The sequence below is a fragment of the Hemicordylus capensis genome, chromosome 4 (assembly GCF_027244095.1).
Source record: "Hemicordylus capensis ecotype Gifberg chromosome 4, rHemCap1.1.pri, whole genome shotgun sequence".
Taxonomy (NCBI): Eukaryota; Metazoa; Chordata; class Lepidosauria; order Squamata; family Cordylidae; genus Hemicordylus; species Hemicordylus capensis.
In genome coordinates this window covers 94,649,121-94,661,145 of record NC_069660.1, presented here as the reverse complement: position 1 = coordinate 94,661,145, position 12,025 = coordinate 94,649,121, and the positions used below count along the sequence as shown (strand labels likewise).

General features: G+C 41.4%; 1 protein-coding gene across 2 annotated transcripts in view; it reads right to left on the bottom strand.

Annotated features, from left to right (window-relative positions):
* The window catches only part of SCP2 (sterol carrier protein 2), a 51,826-nt gene that overhangs the window by 9,183 nt on the left and 30,618 nt on the right, over positions 1-12,025 (bottom strand). For both annotated transcript variants that reach the window (XM_053244586.1, XM_053244587.1), the window contains 2 exons: positions 6,316-6,469; positions 2,052-2,145 (listed from right to left, as the gene is read on the bottom strand). In XM_053244586.1, the coding sequence (XP_053100561.1) occupies positions 2,052-2,145; positions 6,316-6,469 (248 nt within the window). The remainder of the gene's footprint in view (positions 1-2,051; positions 2,146-6,315; positions 6,470-12,025) is intronic.

Below are 12,025 nucleotides of genomic sequence, written 5' to 3'. Positions count from 1 at the left end.
GAAGGAAGCAAACTTACAACTCTTGCCCATGGCATACTTCTTTTCTATGCGAGAGTTTAAAAAATTGGGGCTGGGTTTAGCATTCAAGCATGCTATTTCCCCACCTGTAGTTTGAAGTGATGCAACCACAGGAATGCCTGTGTGGCCTCTCTATGCCTACGTGGATCTGCCCTCTGATGAAAGTCTAAGGAGAAGTATCACAGCATCTGATGCTTACAGAGTGCCAGGGTTGAAAGACTACATAATGATACTCAGCAGTATAAGGAGACTATTACTTATTTGAAAAATAATTTTAGCTCTGGGCCAAAGCCCATGTAATCTTTTCCCCTCACTGCTCATATCAGATTGCTGGCACAGCCTAGATTAAATTAGAAAAATGAAGTAGGGAGAAGACACTAACACATGCCAGCAACTTGAAGCCACTGGCTTAAACAAATTTTCAGTGCAAAGCAACCCTTTGATTTTTCTTATAAAATCAATTGAATTTAAGTATATTATTTTGCCTTTGAAAAAGTATGCCAGAGTCCCCATGACTCACATTTCCTTTCACATGTGGCAAGACAAAGAGTTTGGGGCTTCTATGGGAAAAACTGTGTAAAGATATCACTGTCTGTTCCAGAAACAAGTCTGTATTGTTGCTGACCAGGAACATGTTTAGGATTCTAAGGGCTGTTAAGTCTTAACATGAGGCACAGACAATGAACTAACAACTGTCTACAACAGTGTGAGGATTGAAAATGGGAAGTCAGTATTTATTTTATTTATTTTTACATTTATATCCCACTCTTCCTCCAAGGAGCCCAGAGTGGTGTACTACATACTTGAGTTTCTCCTCACAACAACCCTGTGAAGTAGGTTAGGCTGAGAGAGAAATGACTGGCCCAGTGTCACCCAGCTAGTATCATGAATGAATGGGGATTTGAACTCAGGTCTCCCCGGTCCTAGTCCAGCACTCTAACCACTACACCACGCTGGCTCTCTTAGTATTTGCTAGGTTATGCCAAAACCGAGGGCCAGTTCTGAAATTATGCTCTGTGGGGGTTTTAGTTCTGGGGATAAATGTGATGATACCAGTTTCCACAGTGAAAAGCATGTGAACACTAGATTTCCTTGAATCTTGCTTGTGCCAGAGGACACTGTCTACTCCCAACCAGTTATTCTTCACCTCCACCTGTTTTATAGTCTGGCCAGACTATTGCTATTATCTGCTTTCCAGCTGGACTAGGAGGATCATGATGTTGGAGTCCATTCTTCATGGGAGCCTTGTAACCTGCTAGAATACTAACTTACACCACCCATCATGTGGATGTCTGTGAAACATGCATGCAAGGCAAAAGGGATTCTTTCTAGATGCTTTCCAGGAGAGGGGAGGTTGCCTGTAGGGGTAGGCTGAACATTTTCCCATTTAGGAGGTTTCTGTCATGTTGTTTCACATGGAAGAGAGGGGAAACCCAGGTAGATGTTACACCAGAGCCTTGTAGTGTCAAAGTTAAACTCTTCACTCCATCACAAGAACCCAGACCTCCAAGATTAATCACTGGTACCCCATCTCTCAGATGTATGTTGTGTTAATAAAAGCTTGCTACTGTTCTAGTTGCAAAGGTCAAAGTATTTTTAATTTTTAATATTGCAAAGCTCAATCTGAACTTCCAAAGTCTATTTCAGACACGGTTTACAAACCACCACACTAGGAACATAGGAAGCTGCCATATCCTGAGTCAGACCATAGGTCCATTTAGCTCAGTATTGTCTACACAGACTGGCAGCGGCTTCTCCAAGGTTGCAGGCAGGAACCTTTCTCAGCCCTATCTTGGAGATGCCAGGAAGGAACTTGGAACCTTCTGCTCTTCCCAGAGCAGCACCATCCCCTAAAGGGAACATCTTACAGTGCTCACACACCACATTTCCATTTCATATACAACCAGGGTGGACCCTGCTTAGCAAAAGGGGACAAGTCATGCTTGCTACCACAAGACCAGCTCTCCTCTACCACATTGTTTTAAGATATAATTGTGCCCTAATCAATAAGCTTGTTTTATTAAGTTGCATACCTCTTGAAGTTTTTTTTCTATTTCTTTGAAGACAAGATGTGCCTTAAACCCATCAACAGCGGCACTGGTGGGAATAGCTTGGATCTGCCGATTGCTGAAATGCCGAAAGTCATTTAATGTCAGTCAGGTAAATATAGTTTAAACCACCAACGCTAACATAGCTGCTCTCTTGTAAGAAGGGTGTGTGTAAAATCATGCATATGTATCTTTCTTTTATTTCAAACTCAAGAAATAATATTCACCCACACAAACCGATGAATTAACATGGCTTAACCAATGACTTGCACAAGTATAACAAGTGTGATCCTGGCTTCATCTACTAGTTTCCAGATATAGCTCGTGTATGAGCAAGTGTAAGTCACATCAGAAGATCCTGCCAAGTAGTGGGACACAAACGTCATTCTTTCTGCTTTCTACTAGGTGGTGGGCTGGGGGGAGTGAAAAGGGGAAAGAGACAGGAAGGGAAAGAGGGCTGAGCTTCAATCGTGCTCAGGACCCAGCAGGAAAAAGCTCTATCCTGCCTGTCAGATATTTCATATATTCTCCACATCCAAGGATTACTGTATTACTATTTGGAGAAACAAACTAGGGATGTGCACGAATATTTAGGCATGGTGGGGAGTGGTACCTTTAAACATGAGTAAAGCAGGTCCTTATGTGCTCTTCCACCCATGTGAATCTGCCCATCCAACCCCCACCCTGCCATGGAACAGAGAGCAGTCTGGCTCCTAAATGCTGGGGTTGCCTCCTAGAGTCAAGGAACATTTGTTGAGGCCTGCTTTATACAGTATGAATACACTAAATCCTGCATTTTAGCTGATTAAGACTAGAGTTAATCTCAGCACAATGTCTTTAACAGTAATCATCAGCAAACAATAATGATAGCACTTGTAAAATTCTGAATGTTTTTTTCACTTTACAATTATGAAAGCCAGCTACCTTTCCCCTAATTACCCAATATTAACTCCAACGCTTCAGTTATGTAACTAAGCTGGATGATCAAGTACGCTCTTAAAAACATAATGTTGCAATTATATGACCAAAGAGAGCCACTGGGGGGCGGGGGAGAGATAAGGTTAGTACAGTACTAACAATCTAAACAATTTCTGTAGTCTGAAAAGGAACTTTAAAAATTAAGTTTTAGGTTTGAACCCAGGTCCAAATCCTTGCTTAGCCACGACATTCAACTTGAGCTAGTCACTAGACTGGCTCACACGATTATGAATAGGACAGGAGAAGCACTGGCATAAGGATATCATGCAACCTACCCTGAGTACTTGGTATAGGGTGGGAAAGGATCCAAACAAACAAACCTCACTTCTCTAGTTTTGCAAGACAAACACTATGTACTACACTGTGAAGAAAAACCATAGCTATTATATGTAATTATAAGATTAGCGTCTTCAAGACAATCCAGACTTTAGCAGCCATATGATGTGGGGGAACTTTTTCACAGTTTATGTCATACCTGTCAAGGATTACTTTATCATACCACAACACAATATTTGCATGTTAAGTCCCTCCTCACCTCTTTCCACCTCTCCTTTCACTCTCCTGCTCTTACTCTTGCAACTTTGGGGTATCAAACCACTGTTTTTATACGATGGATTAATTCTTCTTTGGGAGCCTGCTATGCAACTTCTGCTAACTGGGCAAAGAGGCACCTTTTGAAGTGGTAAAAGTAAGTGTGCCGTCAAGTCGGTGCCGACTCCTGGAGCCCACAGAGCCCTGTGGTTTTCTTTTGGTAGAATACAGGAGAGGTTTACCATTGCCTCCTCCCACGTGGTGTGAGATGATGCATTCCAGCATCTTCCTATATTGCTGCTGCCCAATATAGGTGTTTCCCATAATCTGGGAAACATACCAGCGGGATATGAACCAGCAACCTTCTGCTTGTTAGTCAAGCATTTCCCTGCTGCGCCACTTAAGGTGACTGGCTCCCTCATATTTAGCAGGGGAAGAGCAACTAACCCAGTTCAATCCAGCATAGTGCCCTTCCAGTGGCTATTCTTGTGCACCTGTGAGCATTTCTGGGATAGAGATCCATCTTATTTATCATATTTTTATACTGCCTGATATATACATCTCTAGGCAGTGTACAAAATGTAAACATAATATAAGAGTCACAGATTAAAATCCACAAAACACAAGAAGTTATTAAAATTAATTCCAATTAAAAGCCTGCAAGAACAAGTGAGTCTTGAGGGTCTTCCTGAAAAAAAAAAAAAAACAGAGAAGAAGATGCTCTTATTTCAGTGGGGAACGTATTCCAAAGCCCTGGGGCAGCCACAGAGAAAGCCCAGTCCCAGGTCACCACCGGTCAAGCCAGCGGCAACCGTAACTAGACCTCTCCAGCAGATCGTAACAGGCAGCAGGGTTCATGACAAAAGAAGCGCTCTCTTAAAAACCCGGGGCCCAAACCGTTAAGGGCTTTATGGGGGATAACCAACACTTTGTATTTCGCCTGGAAACATATTGGCAGCCAGTGCAGTTCTTTTCATTCCTTTTGCTAGGTAAACTACTTTATCATGGCATTTGTTGAAAAGTAGACTCTGCATATAAACACACACACACACACCAAGTTATATTGCAACATGCCTTCCAATGTTTGCCCCATAAAAGAGTATGGTTTGAAAGAAAACTAGAGTGAGGTATTTACAAAGCTGTACTGAGCTGAAGATAGCAAATTCCCCTGACACACACACATATATACAAACACACACACAAATTTATATACTGCCTTTCATTAAAAACAATCCCAAGGCTTTAGAGTGCAAAGGAGTAAAACTTGTCCCTCCCTCAGCTGCCACCACAGAGCCATCCTGTTTGGCAGAAAGGAGAGAAGAGTCTGGCCCAGATTCCAATTGAAGCTGCCCCTCGCTCTCCCATCTGCCACCACAGTGTTACTCAAGGCCCATCTTGCTCTGAGGGAAGGACAGACACAGAGGATCTGTTTCAGAGCACATCATGTAAAAACCTAGCTCTTATGAGTATTTTTGATGTTTATTGTATAGGCTTTTATTGGTGCTTATTGTTTTTACTGCTTTTCTGAATAATAGCCACTGCCCAGCTTGACTGGACAGAGAGATGACAATATGTACGAACACATACACAGGTGTGTGAGTACATACACTTGTGAAAGAGAGGGTTCAAATGAGATTCCTTAAAGTGTGGCCTCATTACCAATAATATCCAATTATTCTCACTAATGATAGCCATTAGAATTTCTCTCATGCATGTTCACATGCATTAAACATCTCCAAAAAGTGCTTATGTTGTGTGGAAGCTTCTCTCTATTTTTCAAAAGTACTGACTGACTGGAAAGAACTTTTCAAGACCCCTTATCTCCATAAAACTCAAAAGGAATAAAACCCAGACTGCTACATAAAAAGGATCTCCAGTCAGCCTCATCATCAGAAAGCAAATATACTAACATTTAAGTTATTCAACTCTTCTTAGCAAATATGCATTTAGAAAATGCTAGAGTGTTTGAAAAGTGCATTTCTAGATAGCAAAGATGACGTGAGAAAATGATAACTTATAGTTTACTTTCCACAGATTATCCTTAAGCAGCTGACACAGTCAAGATCTAACTGCCTTTGGACCACAATCAGTTCAAAGTTATGCGGATTTATCAGCAGCTAAAAAAAAAAAGGCCACAAGAACTGTATGCAGAGGAATTTGAAAGCGACTTTCCTTGCCATTTATGCAGAACTACTACGATATTTCAAAGGCATATTTCCCTCATCATTTTTTGCACAACTTCCATTGTCTGTTTTTAGCTTTTTAGATCCTGTTCTAACTGCCAGTTCTGCATATTCTTTTAGCTATTTACTTTTGCATTTGCGGGGAGGGACAGCATGGAACCAGATTTTGGAGAACACAATTAAGACAAAAAGTCTTCTAACCATGACCAAAACCACAATGAAAGTTTCCAGTAGCTGTAGAAACCATAGTAGCTGTCCTTTAATATAAAAACAAACTGCTGAATAAGGGCTTTGCATTAAAAATCAACACACTTTAAAAAAATAAAAAAAAGGATTCCCAACGGCCTACTTGTTTAATTCAGTATGAACGTAGGACAAATGTATAGAACTAAATCAAACAAATGCCTAGATTATAAAGCTATCTAGGCATATATTACATTTGTCTTGATATAGTACCATGTAGAAAACAGAGATTAGCTGACTAAATTACTACTCCTTCAGTACTGTGGAGAAATACAGGTTCTTGTACAAAAAAGAGAGAGGGAATTAAAGCTCACCTTGCAGCTTCAGGAAAGCCCATTTTGTAAAGCGTTACTACTACAGCACCACCAATGCCCAGGTTATGCTGCAAAGCAACCTTTGCACTGGGAACTTGTCTCTTTCCGGCTTCTCCTCTTAGCTGCCAGCAGAGTTCAGTACACTGAGCCAGACCTAATGCATCAAACACAGAGATTACAGATCAAGCTGTATTTCAAGAGTATCAAGTTTTTCAGTACGCCCGAAGAGAAGAGAAGAGGTGAAACACAAGCAGGACAAATTGGATTCAAGCCCCAAAATGACTCTTTTTGGTTAAAAGATACAAATAACATTGTGATGTAAACAAGTGCTATTAACATAAAAGTTGGTGGGTTAAAAAAAAATTAAGTAAAAACTTGTGTATATTGAATGACTGGCAAAAACTAATTTCACCAAATTTCTCAGGATGCCTAAATATACTAAAATGGTGGAATCATAAAAGTGTAATATTTTTCCTGTCCTCAAAATATAAAGGAGTCAAGGCAATTGAGGCAGAGAAAAATATAGAAACTCTTAACCACAACCAAAACCACACTGAAAGTTTCCAGCAGCTCCTCAATTTCAAAATTAACATTTATACCACATTTTGCCATATAATTCAGTGCAGCTCATAAATATGACTACAAAATAAAAGCACAATAAATTCACATTAAAACCAATTTTAAAAATTAACTACTGAAAAATTCATGTGTACAGTACAAGTATTCATACGTTCTTCATATCAAATATTTCTCTGAAAAGGAATGTATTACATTACCTTTTGAATGACAGCAGGCCTGGGGCTGAGGTAAGTCTTTTTAGGAAGCGTATTTCACATCACATAGGTAATTACATGACTACAGGGTAATTAAAATACTTTTTCATGAATTTCTCAAATCTTTGTATCAATGTTTGCAGAACAATTTACATACACTCGTATAAATAGATTTCTTGTAGACCAGGAGTTCGCAGTCTGTGGTACTCCAAATGTTGCTGAACTACGACTCCCATCATCCCATCACAATAAACTATAGCTGGGGGTGAAGAGAGTTGTAGTTCAACAACATCTGGAGTGCCACAGATTGAAACCTGTGGATAAACCTCATTCAGGTCTATTACTGGATAGGTTAGCCCTTTCTATTGCACAAATGAGGTTTTACACTACAAAGACCAAATATCAGGCCAGTTATGAAGAAGAAAAGGGGCCATTGAGGGCTTTCACTTCTTCCCAGCAGTATTCCCTGTAACAGGAATTCCCAGATATTGACAACTCCCATCATCCCTAGCTGCCATGGCCACTGCCTGGGGGTTATGGGAGTTGAAAACAACAACATCTGCACTGCAGCAACAACAACATGGTCCCCACCATGTTGCCAACAGACAAGGTGCAAGGTGAACGTGGATAGGTCTCTCTCCAGAAATCATCACCCGTACACAAAGTGCTGAAAACCTCTTCCTTGCTTTGGAATAAGCAACAAGAAGGGTTTCTGCACGGAAGATTTCATCACTCTGATCAAACAGCCTTTGCATCCCGTTCTGAAATCAAGGCCAGAATCAATGAGGCAGTGGGGTGGGGGGAGCCCAGCATCTGTCTAACGCATATATCAAGCTGCCATTGGCACTGAACTTCAAGACTGGAAGGACCAAAGTCTAGCTTTCTGCACTGAAACAGAATCCTCTTCACTTGAACAACTCTAACACCCAGATTATGGGGCAGCACAGCAACACCACCTAACAGAGCAAACTCTTTCATGCCAGAGATTAAGAACAACTCCAGACAGTTCACAACCTGTGGCTCAATATTCTTAAGAACTGGCTTCAGTACAACTTTAACTGTAAATTCCTACAACTTATTTTTAAAAGGAAAACAAGATAGGCCCAGTAGCAGATTAAAGCCTTTGTCTCAGATCAAGCTCATGTGAGGAAAAGAAATGCTGAATCATCCCTGCTGAGCTGCTTGGCTAGGCTTCTCCTAAAACTATCCGGTATTATCGGTAGGTTCAAAAAGGCTGCCACCAAGTACCCTAAAACTTACAGAGAGCAGGACCAGTGGATTGAGTGCTGTAATTCCAATGTCCCTCTGTAACTGAGTATTGGGCAAAAACAAAAACCTTTCACATATAAGCTTACATGGGATGAGAAAAACTGTTAGCTGCTGAGCGTCTGAGAACGTGTTTGCACCAGAGAACTCTCCCCCTTCCCCACCCCCACTTTTTCCTGAGTTAAAAACCAACTTGGAGAGGCTTTAAAAAAAAAAGACTTAAAAACAGTTTCATTCAAGTACTGCAGACTGCTTCCATCTGGGGCTTTCTAGCTTTCTTAGATACAGTTAAGGATATTTAATAGATTACAAAAATAGGTTGTCTCAGGCACATTTAAATGCTTATAGAGTCTTTTGCAATTCCCTAGGTAGGATGGGTGTAGGCTAGTGTTTCTTATTTTAATCACGTTGCAGGTAACAACGTTATCTTGCATATTCCTTGATAAAACAGTATCAAGGAATACGCAAAACACACACACACCAAAGAAATATGAGTATCTAACGTGCAATCTGACTAACAAACTGTTCCCTATGCTGAATTCCCTTTTCCTTGAAAACTCATCCAACCTCTGATGAGAATCAAGCTTCCTGCAATCCTTTCTTTTAAAGGATCTACAGAGTTATTCCAGGAAAGAAACCTCCATACTGGCTTTGACTATGAGGGAGCAGACTCCATTGCTCCTCACTAAGCCTTTCTGCTTGTTTCTCTCCAACAAAAACTGCCCTTCTTGTTCCCAGAATTCCCCGCAACCGCTCTCTAGCTCCCACCCACCTGGTGTACTGATTGGCTGCCCTGGAGTTCACCAGCATCAAGACAAAGGTTCACTTCCTGTCTCTTTAGCAGGAGGGAAGTCTGATCACTACAGGCCCTTTATCTACTGAGCACATATACTTGAGGTAAAAAAAAGAAACACAAGAACTCCAACCTCTTTGGAGTCAGGGGGAACTAATTCCCATATCCTAATGACTCAAATTGATATGCACTCTGACCTGCATATGAATTATGAGGTACTTTAGCATTTCCTGAAAGCTCCTATAAGATTTGCAATAATCCTCACCTTAAAATAAACAAAAAAATAAACAGGTTTCTACTGTTCATTACATAGAAATACCTGAAATAAAACAGTGGAGAAAATGGTCAAAAGAAACTCAAGTTAATTTTTTACTCAATTATCAAGATTCCCAAACGCTGACAGCTCTTTAAGAATGAATCAGGCATTTTACATTACACAGCCATTTCAAACTAAAGTTTACTATAAAACGAGTGTTCCATTTTTCAGCCATACCATTCATGAACAGGAGGATACCGGAACAATGTTAATTTCATGTAAATAGCAATACAACACAATTTTTCAGTTGATGATTCATTTCAATGGTGGCTTGCATCTTACTGCTGAGCATATGTACACTTCCTAATCACATGAAGGATCTTAACACAGCTGGGGAAAGATTCTATTAAAGTAAACAAGACTTGCAAATGTGTTTAGAAGAGGAACCTTAAATTCTGGAGGAATTAAATTGACCTGATGTTACTGAAACTAGGACTCCCACTGATTAGACAGACAGCTGCAAGGGTGGTAAGTAACCCAAGGCATTTTAAACCTATGATCAATAAGTCCAGGGTTATGCAAACACAACGAAACAGAAGACTTACAAAACAGGAGGCAACAATAACTATCAGGTCAAACTTCAGCTGAGACTGGCCTGGCATTTTTCCAGATGGCAGTACAGTGCAGGATTTTGAAAGCTTCCACATACGTTTGTGGAAGGAGAATGACCTGATAATGAGGAGAAAGACCTGAAAACGGTGGTACACCAGCTGGTAACCTCCAGGTTGGACCACTGTAATGCGCTCTATGTAGGGCTGCATTTGTATGTAATTTAGAAACTTCGCGTAGTTCAAAATGTGGCAGCCAGATTGGTCTGGTTATGAGAGAGCGCATGCCCTCAACTCCTGCCTGTAGGCTTCCAGCAGCATCTGGTGGGCCACTGTGTGAAACAGGATGCTGGACTAGATGGGCCTTGGACCTGATCCAGCAGGGCTGTTCTTATGTCTCTGGGGTATCCCAGAGAAACCACATTATGCCTGTTCTTAAACAATTACACTGGCTGTCGATATGTTTCTGGGCAAAATACAAAGTGCTGGTTATTACCTTTAAAGCCCTGAATGGCTTAGGTCTTGGTTACCTGAGAGAGTGCCTTCCTCTACAAGATCCCCACCACCCACTGAGATCATCAGAAGGGGTCCATCTTTGGGTGCCACCGGTTCATCTGGTGGCAACCTGGGGTTGGGCTTTCTCTGTTGTCGTCCCTAGGTAGTTGAACATGCTCCCCATGAACATAAGATTGAAACTGATCGAATGGATCAGTTTCAATTTGTGACTCCTGAGGATGTGGACAAGCTCCTTGGAGCTATTCAGCCTACCACTTGTTCTTTAGATCCATGCCCAACATGGCTTATAACATCTAGCAGGGAGGTTGTTAGAGTTGGCCTAGTTGACATCATAAATGCCTTGCTGAGGGAGGGTAGGATGTCTCCATGTTTGAAGGAAGCAATTTGTTTAAGAAGCCTGCCCTAGAGCCCTCAGTGATGGATAATTATAGGCCAGTCTCCAACCTCCCTTGGGTGGGCAAGACAATTGAGAAAGTGGTGGCTAATCAACTCCAGGCAGTTTTGGAAGATACTGATTATCTAAATCCTTTTCAAACTAGCTTTAGAACAGGCTATGGGGTGGAGACAGCCTTGGTTGACCTGATAGATGATCTCTACCAGGGAATGGGCAGAGGGAGTGTGACTCTGTTGGTTCTTTTGGACCTTTCTGCAACTTTTGATGTTATCCTTCTGGATCACCTGGGGGATTTGGGAATATCTGGCACTGCTTTGCAGTGGCTCCACTCCTATTTCTCCAGCAGATTCCAGATGGTGTTGCTTGGAGATAGTTGCTCTTTGAAACGAGAGCTGTTGTATGGGCTCTATCCTACCTCTGATGCTTTTTAACATCTACATGGAACTGCTGGGTGAGATCATCAGGAAATTTGGAGCGGGGTGTTATCAATATGCCGATGACACCCAAATCTATTTCTCCATGACATCATCATCAAGAAATGGCATAATCCCCCTAAATGCCTGCCTACAGGCAGTAATAGACTGGATAAGGGATGATAAACTGAAGCTGAATCCAAGCAAGACGGAGGTCATACTTTGAGGGATGCGATAGATCTTCCTGTTCTGGATGGGGTTTCACTCCAGCCTGAAGGAAAAGGTACATAGCTTGGGAGTGCTTCTGGACCCAGGCCTCACTTTGGTTTGTCAGGTTGAGACTATGGCCAGGAGCGCTTTCTATCAACTTTGGTTGATACAACAGCTGCATCCGTTCCTTGAAGATAGTGATCTCAGAACTGTTGTGCACTCTGGTAACCTCTAGGCTTGATTACAGCAATCCGTTCTATGTGGGGCTGCCTTTTTATGTAGTTTGAAAACTTCCGTTGGTTCAAAATGCAGTGGCTAGATTGGTCTCTGGAGTGTCTTGGAGAGACCATATTATGCCTGTTTTAAAGCAATTGCAATGGTTACCAGTAGGTTTCTGAGCAAAAAACAAAGTGCTAGTGATTATCTTAAAGCCCTATAAATGGCTTAGGACTGGGTTACCTAGGAGAACGCCTTATTCGGC